Genomic DNA, 19,586 nt, shown 5'->3' with positions numbered 1-19,586 from the left:
AACTCTGGAAACAATTAGGTTATCACCCTTTGAAGTGCGACAGACAAGTTGTCGTGCTGGGAGGAGAAGGCGCGGCGGTGCCCGCTGCTTGCGCGGCGCGCAGGGGCCGGCGCAGCCGCGGGTCGGGGCGGGGGGTGCCGGGGGTAGGGGGTACCGGGGCGGGGGGTGCCGGGGGTAGGGGGTACCGGGGCGGGGGGTGCCGGGGGTAGGGGGTACCGGGGAGGGGGGTGCCGGGGGCGAGAAGCTGCCCGTCCTGCGGCGGAGAGCCGCGGAAGGCTGCGGAAACTGCAACTGAAGGTCGGCTGGAAGGCGAGATTCTGGTTAGAGCAGCGAGCAACGCGCTGATGCTGTAAAAGATTGAGGAGGATTGTTCGCACTTTTCAACCTTATAATTTTACCCTGCGCACAAACCACGAAATTGTATGACTCTATTCTCCCTCTTCTTCTTTTTTTTTTTTTTTTTTTTTTTTTCCTTCTTCCCTTCTTTCTCTCTGTTTTCTCCCTCCCCCCGCGTCGCACCTCACCGTCAGGTGGGGTTTTTTGGTGGTTTGGGTTTTTTTTTTTTTCTTTTTTTTTCTTTTTTTTTTTTTTTTTTTTTTTTTCCCGACCATGCAGGGATCAAAGCTCCCCGGGGCAGGAGCGCTGACTGTGGGGCTGACACCCGATCGCCCTGGGCAGGGGCGAGGGGGTGCGGGGGCACCCCGGAGCCGCTCCCCGCGCGTTTCCCCTCGCAAAGAGCATTTCCCCCAAGGACGGGGGTGTGAGGGGGTGTGTGTATCTCTATTTTTATTTCTGCCCTCCCGCCCCCGCCGTGGGACTGTTCTTTCCCCCGTTGTTTCATCTCGGTGCTCTCCTCTGAGGGTGCTCGGCGAGGGAGAAAAGCAAGGGAGGGGGCACCCCCCATCCCCCGACCCCAAACCTTCCGCGCCCAGCAGCAGCTCCTTTATTTGCATGTCATGTTTATAACCTGGTGGAAACCAAGACTGATATTTGTGGTCGGGAGAAGATGACTTTCACCTCTCCGGATCACTCTCTTAAATAAAAAAGAATTGACCAGCTATGGGCGTAAGCATTTATCTTGAGTTTGCGGTCATTATCTTTATTATATAGCCTCGGCAATAAATAAATCTAGTAGTTACTACCCCACAATAAAACTGTAGTATATGGGACACCTCACTATTACTTTCTTAACAATCTGCCGTCTCTTCACCTCTAAATCTTCTCTGTCTGCCCACCGACCAGCACGGCTCGCTCCCTGGCCCCAGGTGCAGATCCTCCACGCCTCTGCCCCCGACCCTCCCGCCCTTGCCCGCTCCTTTCGCCTTTATTTTCGCCGATTCCCCCTCAAAAACCCGCCCCTCTGCCCCCCACAGGTGCCAGCCCTGACCGCGGGTTGCCTTCAGTGCCGTGGTCCGTGTGGGCAGCCTCGGGGGGCCGCCCCGCGTGGGCATCCCCTGGGTGGGGGGGTTCTCCGGGGACATCCCCTTGGGGGCAAAATCCCCTGGGTGGGTGTCCCTTTATGGGCAGCCCCCAAGTCAGTGTTCGCCCGTGGGTATCCCCTCCTGAGCACCCACGACACCGTGGGGCGCATCCCCGGCAGGTGGGACCCAACCCCTTTTGGAGATCACACACCTCCCCCCCCCCCCCCCCCCCCCCCCGCCCCGCTAATAGACCGCCCGTGGGGTGCGGGGGAAGGGGGAGTCCACGGGGGTGCTCCTCTGCTCGGGGGCTGCTCCCTGACCACCCCTCCTTAATTTTTTGGGGGGGTGTAGGGGGGAGAAACTGGCTCAAACCTGAGGCTTAGTAGCAAGGGAAGCTCCTCACCTCCGTTCCCTGCCTCCCTGGTTTGTTGTGTTGTTGTTTTGGTTTTGGTGTTTTTTTTTTTTTTTGGTTGGTTGGTTGGTTTTGCTTTTGCTTTTTTTTTTCCCTATTCCATAGGTAAAATTCCACGCAATAATATTTATTTACAGTCAGGATGCTGCGCGTATGTTCCTTTTAATTGTATTTTACCAGAGTGATTCCTTCTTGCTTTTAAAACAAGCGACTTGGAAAAATATTCCTATTTGGGGCGAGGGGTAAAGTAGAGAAAAGGGGGGGGGGGGATTTTTATTTATACCTTTGACATTTAAAAGAGCATAATTAATTTGTCCTGCTTGCATTAACATTGTTGAGGAAGGTTTCAGAAAGCTAACCAGCAAAGGGAAGGGGGGAGGAAAAATAGAAGCTCGACTAGAAAGCTTAGTATTTTTTTTTTCTCTTTCAGATGTGTAATCAATCATTCGAGTAGGAGGCAGCAAAATTGTAAAGATTCGATAGATTAAAATGCAAATGAAAGGTAGAAAAAGAAACATTAACATGGCAATCAAAGATTTAATAATCGTAAATCACGGTGGGGTTTTTTTGTTGCAGCTGCAGTTTGTGTGTTTTTTATGTTTTAATCATGTTCGTTCTATAAATAAATAATTTCTGAAACGAGACTAATTTTTCACTATTTTAACCGTGGGCTATGGCACTAAATATTTTTTTTTTTTTTTTTTTAGAGTCTGGAACTCCAGATTGCAAACTATCAGACCAGGAAAAGGAAAAAACTAGCTAAGTTAGATTAGTTCACATTTGAAATTTCAAGTGCAGTGTCTTCGCCCCACTGCTTCGCAATGCCGACTGCTCTACTTTCCATTTGAAATCCTTATAAAGTTTATTTGGAAACGTGAATGTTTATGTAAATGCAGACAACCGGCTTTTCTTTACAAGGCTAACGGTAGCGCCAACTCTCATTCCTGAAGGGAATACAAAAAAGATAAATATATATATAGAGAGATAGATAGATAGATCTAGGGGAAAGAACAATATCGCTTAGGCTGTATGGCTTCCAAACTAAAGCGCTGCTAAATTTCCAAGGGAAGGTCGAGGAAGGGGAAACCTGGGGAGAAAGCTGGTCAGTGCGGGGAAGGACGAGCTGGGGAGGATTTGCTCTTTCCCCTCGGTTTAGCGCGGCGCGTTAAAAGGAGGCTCCGGGGCTGCCTGGGGTGGCTGTGACAAATTCTCGGCTTCCCTGCCCTGGGCTCACCCAGGCTCGGCTTTGGGTCCCCCAGGTCCCGGCTTTGGGGGGTGCGCTGGCTCATCCTCTGGGAAAGTGGACGTGAAAGAATTCTTTTAACTTTCGGGCTCAGCAGATGGAGTTCATTTTGTGCGGCGAGGGCGGGGGGAAAGGAGTTAATCTTTACTTCGTTGGTAAGCTTGATAGAGCCGGGGGGGGGCGGTGGGGGGGAAAGGGGGGGGAACCTCGTTGGCTTCTCAGGTTTGGGGTTTTTTAGCAGCGCTGCCCTCTCTATAGAGAGCTCGGCGCCGCTTCGCCGCGGTGAGAGAAACCGGTAAAAAACAACTAAATGCGGGAAACGAGCCGCGTTTCTGCTCCCTCCTGCTCCCCGCCGGGGGGGGGCCCGTCCCCGTCCTGCCCCCCCCCCCCCCCCCCCCCCTCCGCCATCCCGAGCTCCACACTTTCCCCGGGGCGGCCGCCCCTCCGCGTCGCGGGGCCCCGCGCATCCTCCGCGGCCGTGCTCCGTGGGGATGCTGCCGGGGAGAGGCCCCCACGGCTCCGCCGCCCTCCAGGCAGGTACCCGGCCAAACGTTTTTCGGGATGGCGAGTGAGGGAGAATTTACCGAGTGTTTTCTCCCACCCCAATCACATTAAACCCACTTTAATTTTTCCCTCGTGGGTGCTTTTTTTTTTTTTTTTTTTTTTTTTTTTAATTTCCTTCACACACACACACACCCTTCCCCAAATTAGGGTGTCCCAAGAAGACGGGTCCCCCCCCCCCCGGGTCCCTGCACGCCGGCTGCCGGGACCGCTCTCCGGGCGATGCCCGGGACTTGGCGGGGACCCGGGGGGGGGGCCGGGGGGGCCCCGCCGCCTCCCGCAGCCCCTGACCCCGGCATGCACGGCGCGGCTCCATTGATCATCCCGGCCCGCCACCCCCTCCCTTTATGAGATAATGCAATTACAAACATCAATAAGGAGCTGCGAGGGGAATCATTATGCGGTGACAGTGATAAATGACGGTGCAGAAATAGCATGCGTTTTTTTTTTTTTTTTTTTTTTCCCCCTAACAATCCAGGGTCTTTGGGGGCTGAGCACAGTCACCAAGGTAACAGATGACATCCAAAATGGCACCAAAGGAAAAAAAATGAACAGTCTTTCTTTCGCCTTTCACTCTTTTCCCCCTGCTCTTCCAAAAGAGTTAGTTGGGGCTTTAGAAGCAGCTGCCACACAGGCATGCAGTTATTTCCACACGCATTAAGGGGACGGGGAAGGTTTCCTGGCTGTCACACACAAAGCCACAGCCCGGCCCGGAGCTGAGCAGCCACCTCCCGGCGGCAGCGGGAGCGCCCGCCCCACGCGCGCCCGCCTCCGCGCCACGCCGCGCACCGCCCGCGGCCGGGGGCAGCCGCCTCCGCACGGCGCTCGGGAAACGATGCTTTGCTTTTATTTATATATATATATATATATATATATTTATCATCCCGGGCGGCACAGCAAGGTCCGGGGAGGGGGGGGAAATACCCTGCAGTTTTCCACGCGGGTTCAGGACGTGCGGAGCGAGGCGCCGGCAGCGGGGACTTTCCGCGCAACAGCGCCGGGAGTGGAAATAATTCAACGCGTGTACAAAAATTGCCGCTTCGGAGACCAAAAGTACCTGTGGCTGCGGGAGACGCAGCCGGGCCGACGAGGCGGGCACCCCCCACGCGTGTCCCCCTGACCGGCGGGGCGGGGGGGGGGGGTGTTGGTCCGTCCCGCTTGGCTTGGCTGGGATTTTCTGACCCCCGAAAAATCCCTGGTGGGGTGCGGGTTGCCCACCCCAGGCGCAGGGCAGGCCCCGAGCAGCGATACGCGCAAAAACGGCGCTGACGCGTCTGTTCCACCCCTGAGCCCCTGTGGCGGGATGAGGGGGGGTGTGGGGGGGGGGTGTGTGAAGAGGTAAAGCCTTGCGCTTGCCTTGCGCGTCACTGCGCGCACTCGGCCCCGCGGGACGCTGTGCCCGAGGCGCGGGAGGTGGGGGCGGGGGGGGGTTGCGCAAAAAAAAAAAAAAAAAAAAAAAAAAAAAAAAAAAGAAGGAAGCAGAAAATTGAGGCTGCTCAAAGAAAAAGGCGGGGGGCAGGGGGTGAGGATAAAGCCTCGCTGGGGATTGCGCAAACTTGGGGCCGCCGGCGCGCAGTGGTCGAAGCGCTGCGCAGATGGCTGCGGACCACCCCCCCCCCCACCCCCCCCCGCAGCACTCTCCCGAGCCCCCAAGAGATGGCAGTCGAAACCGGCTTTCCTCCTCCTCCTCCTCCTCCTCCTCCTGCTTCTCCGCGGCAGGACAGCGGGGCGGCCAGTCGGCACCCCCCCCACTTCCCCCCCCCCCCCCCAAACTCCGCCCCCCGCGCAGCGCCGCGCAGCCCAGCGCGCAGCCCCCGGGGCCAGGCGCTGAGGCGCAGCCGGGCAGCACCAACACCCCCACCCCCCCCCCGGGTCCCCCCCCGGGTCCCCCCCGGTGCGGTGAAAGGAGGGTAGCTAGGAAACAGCGAGCGGCCCGAAAAGGCGGAATTTCCAACGTGTAAAATGTTCTTAACGGAGCCATTGAGAGAGTGCAATAAGGCGTGAGGGGGAACTAATCTCCCCATTTAAATGTTTGTGGCAATTTTATCTAAATGAATTTTAATGCTAAACGAGGGATAATTCCCTATTTGTAACCCGTTTACTTCTCTTTCCTGTGCCTCTGAAGCTGTCTAACATCATGCGATGAACAATAACAATAAAAATACTGTCAAGGCATATTCTTCATTTTGAATGTGTTATAATTACAGCTGATTAAATGTCTTGGGATATAATAGTAGGTTTAATTTGAAATCTTCCCTCCCCCCCCCCAAAAAGGTCCGATGGAGGAAGGTCTGTGTCCCACTTCTCTGTGGCTGCGAGAAGGGACGCGTGTGCCCTCGCATGCAAGAGGGCGGTTTGTTTTTGTCTTTCAAGAAACATTAAAAAAAAAAATACAGCAAAACAATACAAAACAAAACAAAACAAAAAAAGCAAAAAGCGAGCCCCGTTCATTCACGTTTTGGCAGAAAAGTGTCATTATTCCGAGCTCACAAAGCGGGAGCCGAGATGTGCAGCCTCTGGTGGTACAGCAGCCCTTTAAAAAAGGGGGGAAAAAGAAAAAAAAAAAAAAGAAAATTCACAGTTACCAAAAAAAAAAAAAAAAAAAAAAAAAAGAGAGGGAGGAGATCCAAGCTGCGGGGGGAGAGGATCCCACTTTGGTGGCTTCTTTAATTCAGAGAGGTCTGAGCTGTCTGCACTGCCCAGCCCGGCCACAGCCGGGGGGTCCCTGCAGCATCCCCGGAACCAGGGCCTGCCTGGGGGTTCCGGCTGGCTGGGGAGGGGTGCGGGGGGGCTGCTGCATCACTTTAATGCCTTAATTAAGATATCTGTGTCTTTTTCCTACTCCCGGGAAACTGTGTTGGTTTTTTTTTTTTTTGGGGGGGGGGGGGGGGCTGTTTGTTTTTTTTTTTTCTTTTTTTTTTTTTTTTTAGAGAGAGAGAGAGCGCTGGGATTTTATTTAAAGAAAGTGAGAAGGCATCGCAGCCTACCCAGGCTATTCGGTGCTATTTAACTCACTGGCTGCGGTGCAGCAAGTACAGCTGTGCGAGGAAATTGGTTAATGAGGAGAGGCCGGCCTGCACCAGCCTCCCCTCACAGAGCTCCAGCAGCCCTTCACACCAGCACGTCATCTACTTACAAATATGAATTGCCCGGGTAATGTTTTCCAAGTTTTATTTTCCTCCTTCCTTAATATATTCAGTTCCAGAAAGAAATGTAGTATGTCGGTGGCTCGAATAATTTCAACTACGTATTAGAAATGTAATTTGGCAGGGGAAGAGGGGGGTAACACTATTTACAAATTTCTGGCCAGTAATGCCCTATGATATTACATTTATTAACAGGTAACAGTTCCCATCCTGGCAATTTACAGTGCAAGTTGTGATAAAGTTTCTTTATGTAACATAGCATTACTTTTACATTCTCTAAATACGAAGCTGGCATTTAAATAGCAAATGATGAAGTACGTCTCCAGAGCTAGCTGAATTTTACAGCTGCTTGGCTCCCAGTTTGGGATAGAATGGCTACAAATACTGAAGGGGGGCAGGAAACAAATTTTGCAAGCAGTGGAGTCACCATGACAAAAAATAATTTGTTTTTATTTTTAGATTCAGATTTCATTACTGCACTCAAACTACTACAACTGGGCTTTGAGTTATTATACAATCCAAACTGTTTCAATCAGAAACTCTAAGACTCAGTGTGCAATGATTATTATTAATAATAATTAGCTCCTTGGTTTCTTGATAGAAAAAGGCTATCAACAAGCATTTGTTTAACCACAACAAAAGTATAATTAGCTTATCCCACTTAGTAAATCTGTATGCATGCCAACTCATACCAAACTGCTACTTTTACAAAAAATTGCAATAATACAGATCATTTTTCCAGTCCTTTTTGCACAAAATTTATTTACAATGTATACATAAATGCTCCATGATGGGACTATGGAAAAAAAAAAAAAATGCACACATGATTGATGTCTTGCCCAGAAAGAAAGTCAACGTATTAAAAATAAATCTTCAGTCCATGTTTCGAGCTGCATAAAACAGGAAGTGATGTACAAGGTGGTGGTTGCTGCATGGGGACAAGGATGCTCTGATGTGACAATTAGGCTTCAAATACACTGCCTTTCCGTTTCCATGCTTCCTCCTACCAGTCTCCTTAAGACACTGCCTGCAACAGCTGATTAATCATTGTTGATGACTGCAGTTTTTCCCATCCTTCCCGATTTACATCTGTTCAGGCCAATTCAAATATGGTGAGTAAATGAATTAGACATGCAAATTCACGCCCCAGGCTAGAAAGAGAGAGAGGGAGAGAGACAGGGAGAAAGGGAGAGAAAGGGAAGAAAGACAGGCCGAGAGAGAGGAGGAGAGAGGAGAGAGATAGAGAGTGTGCATGGCTGAAATCCTAGGATAGAAGAAAGATTCTTCTGCCTGACATAGTTATTTTAATGCTCTAAAAATCCTGCAAATAAGCCCTTTCTGTCATTTGCAGGATAAGTGTAAGGCTTCTTTTTTTTTAATGTAAGGAGGCTTCTGGAGGAAGTGAAGAGCTATGGAAACAACACACATAGTGTGGAAAAATTTCACATTTTTTTTAAAAAATCTATAAGAAACAACGTAATATGGATAACAGTATAATAGCATTTTACAATATTTCACTCTTTGTTCTCTTAATGTCTTATATAGGTATCTAGCATGTCCCCAGAAGTTGACTTCGGTTGGTGTTTTCCTGCTTTTCAGGGTCCCTGTGAAGAATCGGAACGTCCCTTGGTCCAAAGTTGATGCCAAGAACTCCATAGTCATTGCAGAAAGACAATGTTTGAAAACTACCGTCGCTGCAGACAACGAGTATTTCCCTTAAGCTACTGAGCATGAATGTCCATCACTTGTCCGCTCACTGCCGGCTCGCCGGTATGAAGCATTGTGGGGCTTGATGCTGACATGGGCATTCCAGGGTGGGGTGGTCCTCCATGCATCATCATCGCTGGGTGGTGAGGGTGTCCAGGAATGTAGGTATGCATGGGGGGGCCGTGACGCAGCTGAGCAGGATGGTGGGGCATCTGGGGTGGGGTATAGCTTGGCTGTCCCATATTCATACCCATTGGACTACCCCGAGACACATAATCCCCTGGCATACTTTGCAGCCCTGCAGAGAGAAAGAGGTGGCGGTGAGCGGTGGGGAGCAGCTACCCGTGTCAGGCCACGAAGCTCCTCCGCCCGGGCACGGGAAGGCCGGCCTCAAGCCGAAAGCCAGGAGTGGAGTCACTAGTGCACGAGTGCAGTCGCCTTTGTGGCACCCAAGTCTACGTACGGGCTCGCAACGATGGCAACGGGAATGATTCCCAAGTCACAAAAAAAAAAAAAAAAAAAAAAAAAAAAAACAACAAAAAAAAAAATCAAACCAAAAAAACCCCAAGAACATGCTCCCCCCCTCCAAATGCAGACTTTTGGGAGACAAAACTGTTTTCCACCTTTATGGTTAGGAAAGCACGCAATGGAGATGCTTCCAGTTTGGAGGTGTGCTGGGGGCAGAGCCAGCCTGATGACGCCTGATGTCACACAAGGTGGTGGCACCAAGCTGGGGAAGCCCTGCAAGGGCTTTCAGGTGGGCTCCATCCCCCACAGCCTTGCTCCAGCTACCCGCCTTCGTCCCCCCACGTGTAAAAGTGTGCTGGGAATAGAAGGGGGGGGGGGGCTGCAGTAGTTAATGAGGAGCTTGGGAGGAGAGATGGGTTAAATCAGTGTCGAGGTTTATCAACAGTTATTTATTTAGCTCTCAAGCCCAATCACTTGGAATCTGTCCCAAGTATTTGTGCCATTCAAACAGCCTCTAAACAGCCAGCGCATACACCGCTGAACAAAGGCCTCATATGAAGCCGAAATTGATAGGATTACTAAGGATGATTGTTAAATCAAACCTGGATTTTGAAACACATTAAAAAAAAAAAATAGATATATCATCAGTAACAGTTATCAATTCATTCTTTCCCCCTGCTCGCTTCTGTCCGAAAAAAAATCAGACGTGCAACTCAGTCAACCTTTCAGTGGGTTTGGGAGAACAATAAGAAAAAAATTGGACCTAAAACAATAAAACCTCCTGCTTTCTGTGGGCCTCTGCCTTCTGCTTGGATTGCTGTAGCTGATGGGAACTGACAGGTGTATTGTTTCGGAGAGCTATAAGCTCCATAATCATCAAGGGTGAAAGGCATACGCTATTGCTAAGTAGGTTCAATTGGCTTTAGTTCTAAGTAAGAGCGCGCTGTGAATGCACCGAACACCTTGGAATCAGGTCTCAAGGCTCTAGCAATGAATAGCTGCTTAATCTAGCCTAAAGGAACAGTTTTGAACTAATGAAAATTGCTTATAAAATATACTGTACTCACAGCTCTTTAATCAAAAAAGATGATAATATTTTTTGTAATAACCTATTAATTTAATTGGTCACGAAGCATAAAATACATCATTTAAATTTAATTGACCCAGAAACTAAGAAACAATATTTAAATTAACTAAGCTAGAAATTTCCATCATGAGGTAATAAGGCTGTTGCATTCCCAAGCTCAGAGGAATGTTTTCACAGCTAATTGTTAAAACTTAGTTTTGACTCGTGCCCAGAGAAGACGACTAAGAAATACACTTGGCCTGGGTAACTTCAAACCCTACATTAATATAGTCTGGGAGCACAACAAAGATGCTGAAATAACTGCTTTTAACTATAGAAAGAGTGTGAGTGGAACAGAATCAGGCACCATTTAAACATGGTACTGGTGCCTCAGTGTTTCAAACTGCTTTACTCTTTTAAAAAAAAAACAAAACAAAAAAAAAAAACCAAAACCCCGAACATTTGTATAATATATTTTCCCCTATAAAAAGACAAGAGGGAAAAAAAAAAAAACTGGGACAGTTTTTCTAGGCTTTCTTTGCAAGGCCTGCCACTGAAGATTGCATTAATGATCTCTATTTTTGTATACTGAATAAGTCAAATCCATTTGTCACACTGCAAGTGATGGCATACTTAATTTGGATATAGTCAATTAGCCTGGGCTAAGCTCCATAGCCTGCTGCGCACACCTCTATTTTGTATTCTCTCTTTTTCCTTTGCCACACGTAATCCCATTATGACGGACAGACAAAGAGAAATAAACTTGAAAAAAAAATTAAAAAAAAAAAAAATCAAAGTTTCATCCACAGCCTTCCAAAACGCAACTAAGTGAAGCCGCCATTTATTTTTTTTTTTTTTTTTTTTTACCTACGAGAAGTCTCTGTTTGGCTTTTTTGGTGTCTTGCAGGTTAGCAGGAGAAATGTAACTCATGCATCAACTGCGGTTAGACAGATTTATGACACTTTGGGGACATGCTCTTTCCTCTCCCTGCGCTGCTGCAGACCGCTTACATTTTGCAAATCAGTCTGTTGCCAAGACAACGGGCTCCCCCACCTCCCCGGCTGCTTCTTGTTTTGTCATGTGCTTGGGGATGGATAACAGCATCAGTGTATGGCAGTGTCGACGTACGGCGGCGGCGACGTACGGCGCGCGCGCGCACGGAGCGTTTGGGAGGTTGGAGAGCGCGAGCTGCACCGGAGGGAGAGAAACCCAAAGGAGCCCAGGCGTAGGATGGATGGATGGAAAGGAAGGAACAAGCATGAGGCTATGGGCAGGGAGAACATAGGGAAATGCAAGGCGACAAATATCCCTCGGACAAAGTGAGAACAAAGACCCCGTTTGTACTTACTTCCCCCTGGCTTTGCCATTGGTTACCTAGGTGAAGGTTACATGTAGTGCCACTGCCCCTCCATGCCCATATTCATGCCCATTCCACTCATAGGTCCTAGAGGGAGATAAAAATCCAAGAAGATGCCAGAGAATGAGCAAAGTCAACAGATAGTGCCAAAAGCCCCTTTCCAAAACACAGCACGGGCAGAGGGTCCAGGACCGCTCGAACGAGAAGATGCCTGGCTCCCCTTGGTGGTGTTGCAGGCAGGCAGAGGACAGGCAAGGCAAGGCAGGCAGCTGAGACGATGGCGGAGGGTGGAGGTTACCTGCGGTGGCACGATCGAGGTCACCCATCGGTGGGCAACGCTCCCCCCGGGGCTCACCTGGCGCTCGGATGCCCATGTGCTGCTGGCCGTCCATCACGAAACCTCCCATCGGCTGCCCATCGGGGTTATAGGGCGTTCCTTGACTTACTGGAAAAGTGCAGAACATCGTTTTTCAGCGACAGCCCAAAGGGTCACCTTTTCTCACGGTGCCAAGGCACAACCCCCTCCCCCCACACACACACACACCCCCCCACCATGGACTCTGTGAGATGGCGACCGATGCCGGCTCTGAAAAGAGAGAAAAACATCTACTGTCCAAATTTAGCGGCTGGGCTAACAAGCTTGTTTAGTTTTGGCTAAATTTCCTACTGTGAGCTTGGAAATGAAGTTAGCAATCCAAAATCTTGAGACACAAGGAGACCCAGCTCCAGCTGCTGCCACTGCTGACGTCAATGCAAAGACCTGTATAGGAGCTGGATTTTATGGCTGGAATAGTCACACTGAAATCGCAGTGTGTTAAATTACAGCCGTGTGCCTCTCTAAGAGCAGGACCTGAACATGTCCATGCCAGATATTTACCTCTAACGACAAAGTAATTGAATGTACTCAAAGAGGAAGCGTGGCCCAAAGGCATCTTGGACAAGGACGGATTTGGATTGTTTGGCAGCAAAGACTCAGAAAACAAAATCAACTGGGAGTAACAGGCTATTCCTCAAAGGTAAATACCCACACAGAGCGGCGAGCCAAGGCCCCAGACAGAACCAGCATGCAAAAACTTCAGGTATTTTTTAAAAAGTAAAAATAAATCCCCCCGAAGTAAACCCCAAACACTCAGCGATCTCAAAAGATAGCTACTAAAAAGAAGAGACAAGGGACAAAAGGACACTACACAAGTACCACTACCTGAACTCCAGGTTTTAACTGTACATTAAAAGCTGGCTTCAGAAGTAAGCTGCCTTGGGTTATTAAAGCACATAAAGCTCTACCTCATTGAATGTCTTTGAACTTTACTGAGTCCCACAAGCGATTCTGACCCCTTTGCCCTTTTGACAGGTAATAAAGTTTACAGCAATTCCACACCAAGCCATGCACCAGGGAGTGGTCACAGGAGCAGAAAGAGCTGGGAAGGAAAACTCAAAACAACTGCTAAAAAAATAAAAACAGCTTTAATTCTGAACGTGTACCAGAAGTCCAGTCACAGAGTGGATCATTTTTGTTTCTTTTTTTTTGATTTTTCAATGTCTTTTCTTCCCAAAATGTTTTAATCATGTTAAAATGATTAGGGTGGTAATGAAACAAAGCTGGTTGTATTTTAATTGTCAATCACTCCCAGCCTTCATTTCTCATTTATTTACCAGGTAATAGACCTCCCAGTGAATGGCTTGAGGATGGGTTTTTGCCTGCGTGACTTGAATACAGTTACTATTTGGAACTTGCCTGCTCGATTGGACTGGTCTATCATGGGCTGAACTATTCTTCTTCTAGCGTTAATAAACCTGCAAGAAAAAAGAGGAAAGCAAACGGTTATCAAAGGGGATGACTTCCACCCATCCCCAAGCCCTCTCACCCCGCCATCGTGCTCTCCGTCGGGCTGCGTGCGGATGCAAATACTGCAAAACCTCTAACCCCAATGACCTCTGAGAGCACGAGCTTGGGGTTTCCGAGCTGATTTATGTTTGCCTGCTTTTTACCACAGTTGGACACTTCCATTTCATCTTTTCATGGGGGAATTAGCCGAGTTTTCAGGAAACAATACCAGCAATGATCTTCTCAATTCAGAACGGGGCACAAAAAAAATGGGTGAAGCTGGCGAGATGCTCATGAGGGCATCTGCTACCTCCCCCTCATTAGTGCTATTTCTGCCTTATGTCCTCTGACTTCTTTTTTCCCATTTTTTTTTATCAAAACCTGCCCCTACCTCTTGCAAACCTAATTCCCTTTTAATGCCCACTATTAAGATAATGAACTGTGATGGCAGAACCCCATCAAATGAGGGAACGTCTGGAGTTTTATCACCGCTAAGTCACACTGCTGGGGACTTCAGAGCCATGCATTCCTCCTAGCCATTTCTTGGTGGGCTTTTCCCCCCCCCCCCTCTCTTTATGCAAAGTCTGAGGGGTCAAGGCGAGGTCATAGCTTTACAGTAATTGAATTTATAATCCTGTTTTCTCCAGCTAGGCCTGACCATTTACAGCAAACATCTTGTTAAACTGTAATTACTGGACTACTGAAAATTCCCCCTGAACAATGAAAAGCAGATCTTTGGAAATAAAAAAAAGGTACGGCCGTTTTTAAAAATATCCATCTGAAACCACACTCCTTGCATTTTTGTAGCTCTTTGCCTCAGTTACTCTTGCAATACTTATTTGGGAGAGGAATATTCAAAATAATTTGGAGCAAAAGAGAAGAAGGAGAAGGATCACAAGTGCCCCAGTCTCCTCTGCGGGCAGTCCACGTGGCGCTGAGATCAGGAGGCTCTAAACCATGGCTGGGAATCTATCTGAAGAGCATTTGAAGAACTTCTCTTGTGGTTTCGCTCATCAGAAAGCTTAGTTAAAAACCATTTGGAAAAGATCTCCACTGAGATTTAATCACGGCAAAGCCTCATAACCAGACTTTACATTCTTTGTGAGAGAGAAAAAGAATAATAAAAACGTGTATGCCACAATATTTACTAGTAAAGGAAGAAGCGTGAGCATGAGTAAAACCACACTGTACTTGCAAAATGCAATGGGAAAGTCCACAAAGGGCTACTTGGTGCTTGTTTTCATTGCCTTTGCTTGGGGTGGCTTAGCAGGAGCTCTCCTGCTGCAGGGACAAAGCCACCGGGACCTTCCCGCAGGAATCGGCTCTGCCCACCCATTCCCCCACACCGGTGGGGCGAAGAATCGAAAACCACGGCCCCGGGGTGTTTGTTTAGCCCTCAGCAAAGACAAGCACAGCGATTTTGGTCTCCTCCCATCTCCCATTCCTGACTGACTCCCGTTACCCAAACTCCTGGAAAAATGAATCAAGATGTTGAGTCCTAATCAAACCCATCTCAAGAAGATGGGCTCAAAGGCACCAATTCCAGGCGCCGATCTGGAAACCTTTCACCTGAACTAGGTCACGTTTTGTCAGCAACAGTATTGGACCGATTTTTCTACAGAATTCCAGTAAACACCCCCCCCCCCTCAACTCCAGCAAGCAGTGTTGCAAATCAGTTTATCATTATCTTGTACAAACCATGAAAATTAGAATCATGTGAGCAGAAGGTTAGACTAATTCTCCTTTCTCATTATAAGCACAGGTGTAGCACAAACACCATGCAAAATAAGCAATTAAAAAAAATCTGCTTTTTTTCCCCCATTAGCTGCCTTAGCTCCATGACCAATTAGAAAATTGTTTAATATCTGTAATCTGCATTTGCAGAAAGCAATTTTCACAGTAACTCTCCTAAGTAAAACAACAACACAAAACCCCAGTGCCCCAGCCATTTCTTTCTGCAAGCCTGGCAGGCTCTTGCTGCGTTTACTCCATCCTTCTCTTGCCTGATTGCCAGGACCTGTTACTGTGGCAGGAGGGAAGGGGTTTTGGTAGCAGTGAGATTGGCTGATCACCGAAACCCTCATTCGCCCAAAGCTTTTACCCCACAGAAACCCAGAGCAACATTAAGCACGCACACCCCAACTTCACAACCTTCTCTTCCTTCTCCTCCAAAACTACAAACGCTTTAAGTAAGAAGGGGGGGGCTCAATAATAAACTATATAGCTAGAATAATAAACTATATAGCTAGAATTTACCAGTAATTATCCACAAGATGTGCCTACAGTAAAACATATTCTCACCTGTTTGCCCCACGCTATCGCTTGGGATATCTGCTTTAAGAACATTTTACACACAGGTACTTAACAGTTATCTACTTCCTACGCATTCATGTAAGTATTTTCTATAAGTAGCAGTTCTGCCAAACAGCCCAGCGTTTGGATGTCTTCGGGGGGGAATTCAGACGCAAGAACATTTTCCTTCTGGGCAAAGTAATAAAATGACATTCTCGCTCCTCCCACTAGAAGTCAAACGGAGGTCAGCTCCCCATCCTTGTATCTGTTTAAATAAACTGGTCCAGCTGTTTGTTTCCAGGATGCCCTTTAACCTTCTGTCCTATCCTCCCTGCCTTTGTAACAGAACGCTTTACTTTGCATTATAGTAGACTCCAAAGCACTATGCATTAAAAAAAAAAAAAAAGAAGAAAGTATTCACTTTCAAGTTTCTTCCTGCAACTCAAACCTGGAATTCGTAAGAACCCACCAGATTAAAACTATTAATGTGGCTTGCCTTGAGAGAGCACAATGCAGTGCTGTTATGTTTATAAATCACATTTGAGAACTCTTTGCAAGCTAAATTGTGAATTAGCTGTTGTTGCAGAAATATATGGGCATGGAGATAATTTCTTCATACTCTCTGTTTTTTTCCTTGATAGAAGGGCCAAGATCTTTTGATCACTCTTCGAATTTTCAAAGCTCCAGGCTGACGTAACACCAGCAAAAATGATGGAACAGAAAAGCTGACAGGAAAAATCACACTGCCCCTTTTCCTGTATGTTCACATTCACTTATCTTAAGAAAATGAAACCCTAAATCACTCAGATTTTTAAAAGTTCAGAGGAATTAGGACCTAAAAAAGATACTTGCATATCAAATGCTACTCAAATAGAGTATTGTCAAAATATAACTCGGCATAAAACTTAAGTTAGTAAGACAGCTGCATAACCTTACTTATGTGAGTAAAGACCCGCACAGGCTCAAAGACTTGCATAAAGTATTTTTCACCATATCATTGCTCTACTCTATGCATTGGTACCTTTGCTCCGATGTCAAAGGGGTTTTTTGGTTTGGGGTTTTCCCCCCCCCAGGAGCAGAATCAACAGTGGCACAAACAAAATGAGATCCCTCAGTGTACAAGTTGTACCCATCTCCCTGCCCACGGAGAGCTGAGAACTCTGCAAAACAATGCTTTGGGTTGCCTTTTTTTTTTTTTTTTTTTTTTTTTTTTTTTTTTTTCCCAAGAGAAGGATCTGGCATGGAGGAAACATTTGAACAGTTGGGCAAACACAGAAGTTTAAAGTATGTATTATTTTTTTCAAGTTAACTTTTCCTAGCCCTTTTGGATACATGTGATTGTGCTTTCTGCCATGTCCCAAAAAGCAAGAAAAAACCCCCAGCTATTCCACCTGCATAATCCTAAAGAGGAGGAGGAAACCCTCTCTTCTCCGATTTGCATTTTATTAGGATGTTTTCTCTGAGGCTTCTGGCCTGGGGTCTGTCTCCAGAGGTCACTGGCAGCCTCCCCAGTTGGTGCATCGCTGGTCCCACGGGTGAGATCCAGCCGCGGCCCCGGGGACGCAGCAATCAGTTCTGCACTCTGACCTTCAGCTTGGCCGCCCTCGCTGCCACGCACAAGTTTTGTTTCTTCTCAGCGAGAGGCGGCATGGCTGGTGATGACAAAAGACTTATTTTAGTTGGAAATTGGCTACAATAATAGCAGCCAGAGAGCAAGGATTTTCAGAGGGTCACCAAACCCTCCAAAAGGAACAGTTTGCTAAGGCTCAGGTTACAGCCCGCGCAACATTTTCTGCACAGATCTGGTCTTTTTCCCTTCCCCTTGTATTTCACCTCTTTTGAGTGAATAAAACAAGACCTTCCTCTGCTGTCACAAATTTCCAAAGTCACCTTTGCTCAAGAATCAACAGAACGATTGCGGGGACTTCCAATTTGCAGTCTTTGAATGAGATTTTCCAGGACCAGCTGTCTGAAAGGGGATGCTGAGGCTTAGCAGTATATTGAATTTTTCTCTCCCCTAGCCCTCCCGAATGAGGAGAGTTTCACACCATTATTAACTTTTGATACTTGGAGTTGTAGGCTGCTCCCTCTCAATATTGTCCCAAAGCGTCGCATGCCAGAAGTCTGTGTATCACCAGCAGTGCCAAGAAATTCCCGAAAATCTCTCTGCCTCATTTTCTCCTTGAGCTCCTTCTAGCAAACCAGGCGTAAGGACGATGAGAAAGCCCACAGTACCTACAAACCCCAGTGCTAAAATCCCTCTCGCCCCTCCGAAGAAAAACAGTATCCCTCTTGACAAAAAACAAATCATAACTTTTATAACAGATGTCAAAGTAACCAGAACCCTTCAAACTGGCAAATAATTCACTTGTAAAACCAGCCATATTCTTTTCTGCATACTGGGATCCTTCATTTATATAGCAATGAAACAACCTTTTCTATTCAGCACTTAATTCCTCAACGCTTAACAGGTTTATCTCTAATAAAAACAATTTAAATGGAAAGTGTGCTATAAACCGGGATTATTACACTTCAGTAGCTGCTTTATTCCTTATTTTAACATATTTTCATTTTTTTTCCTGTGTATTTGTTTTCCAGAGCTTTTTAAAGGACTTAGTTAAAGAAAAGGAAAAAACACAGAAATTATTTCACTGAGTACTTTCAAATGTTTTAAAAACAGCCTTAAAAATAGCAAGCTCCCTCTGTAACTATGAACAGAAAAAATAACTGCAGACTTTTGAATGGTAATCACATCTCCCCATCCCTAAAATGAGAAATAAATGTTAAAAGAGTGCTTACTGCCATTATTAGAAAGTTCTGATCCTGAAGTCAGTTAGTGAGCTTAATGACCCGTAACTACCAGTCATTAGCAAACCATGCTCTCTGTACTCCCTTTATTTGTAAAGAAAAAAAAAAAAAAAAATCCAAGACACTCGAGAAACTTTGTTCAATTTAAAGTCAAACCTTATGAAGTCATGTTTGGCAACTCTTCCTGGTTTCTCCTCCTCCTCCTCCTCCAAACTGAAGACAATTCAGGACTGTAATACATCATTTACAACACTAAATGGAGGTAGGGAGGGAAGAGAGTACACAGGCTGCTAACCACCCACTCCAGACACGTAATATTGGAATATACTCCAAACGCAGCGAGTCCATCTATCAGGAGGGTCGGGAAGGTCTCCTGAAAGCTCTCCTCTCCTCCCCTCCTATGTTGGCAGCACCAGTGCCAGGGACTGTATATAGGGCTGGGGGTGTTCCAAGACAATATTGAAGAGCGAACAAATAAAATACTATGCAAAAACTAGTGATGAAAAACCACTAATTAGCTGACAAATTTGATGTAAAGCACTAATGAAAGCCATGTGTGGTTCTGCAATTTAGTTTTAAAAATAGCTTCTGACTTCAAGCATTACTATGTGACCCCACCGATGGATTCATGTTGTGCATTCAGAAAAGTTGTTTTAAAGCAGGAGAGTGCTATTGAATCTCTCCCAAGCCAACCCTACTAACGCAGCGAGCATATCGAGTGCAAAAATAGAAAGCAGAGAGATGGGATCAGGTATGCACTCCTTGTAAGAGAGCTGCCTATGCCCTACATTTTGGCCAGCCCAACACGCACCGGCTCTGCCTCTGGCCACCTCCTGTGCTTGCTCTGCTCCCAAGCCCTCGAGCCCTGCTTCTCCTCCTGCTCCACGACATGCTTTCTTCTCAAATCACTGTGGGACGCATCCTGCCTCCAAAGAAAGAGAGCGGATTTGGGGGACCACCCTACCACCAGCCCCACGGGACACCACGCAGGGACCACCTCGGGGGTGGCAGTCAGCCCAGCGGTGGCTTGTGCTCTGGACACAGACGGGATGGCCAGAGGCTTTCCACTGAGATAGGACCCACAAGCTCCCGGCCCTGCTCTTCCCTTGGCCCAAAAGCTCCCCTAGCCCCATCTCTGAGCAGGGCTCGTGGCCGGTGACTGCTTGATGGGTCTTTTCTAGAAGAAAGCTGGGCAGGAAACAAGACCTGTTACTTGCAAAATTTTCCCTGTTCCCCAGCAGGATGGAGATAAAGCCTATTTGTATTTATGTGGTTAGTT

The 19,586-nt window shown here is 47.3% G+C and overlaps 1 protein-coding gene across 5 annotated transcripts in view; it reads right to left on the bottom strand.

The window, feature by feature from the left end:
- Positions 1-7,212: 7,212 nt before the first annotated feature.
- MEIS1 (Meis homeobox 1) overlaps positions 7,213-19,586 on the bottom strand; it is a 111,115-nt gene continuing 98,741 nt past the window's right edge. For 3 of the 5 annotated variants that reach the window (XM_042796055.1, XM_042796054.1, XM_042796053.1), the window contains exons 10-12: positions 13,118-13,176; positions 11,738-11,827; positions 7,213-8,788 (exon numbers count right to left, since the gene is read on the bottom strand). In XM_042796055.1, coding sequence (XP_042651989.1) covers positions 8,505-8,788; positions 11,738-11,827; positions 13,118-13,176 — 433 coding nt within the window. In that variant the 3' untranslated portion in view covers positions 7,213-8,504. Of the gene's footprint in view, positions 8,789-11,373; positions 11,470-11,737; positions 11,828-13,117; positions 13,177-19,586 lie in introns of all 5 variants that reach the window. The other 2 variants (XM_042796056.1, XM_042796052.1) reach the window with 1 other exon arrangement.

Source organism: Tyto alba, unplaced genomic scaffold, assembly GCF_018691265.1.
Source record: "Tyto alba isolate M040663 unplaced genomic scaffold, T.alba_DEE_v4.0 Super-Scaffold_22, whole genome shotgun sequence".
NCBI classification, from domain to species: domain Eukaryota; kingdom Metazoa; phylum Chordata; class Aves; order Strigiformes; family Tytonidae; genus Tyto; species Tyto alba.
This window is presented reverse-complemented; position numbering and strand designations above follow the sequence as displayed.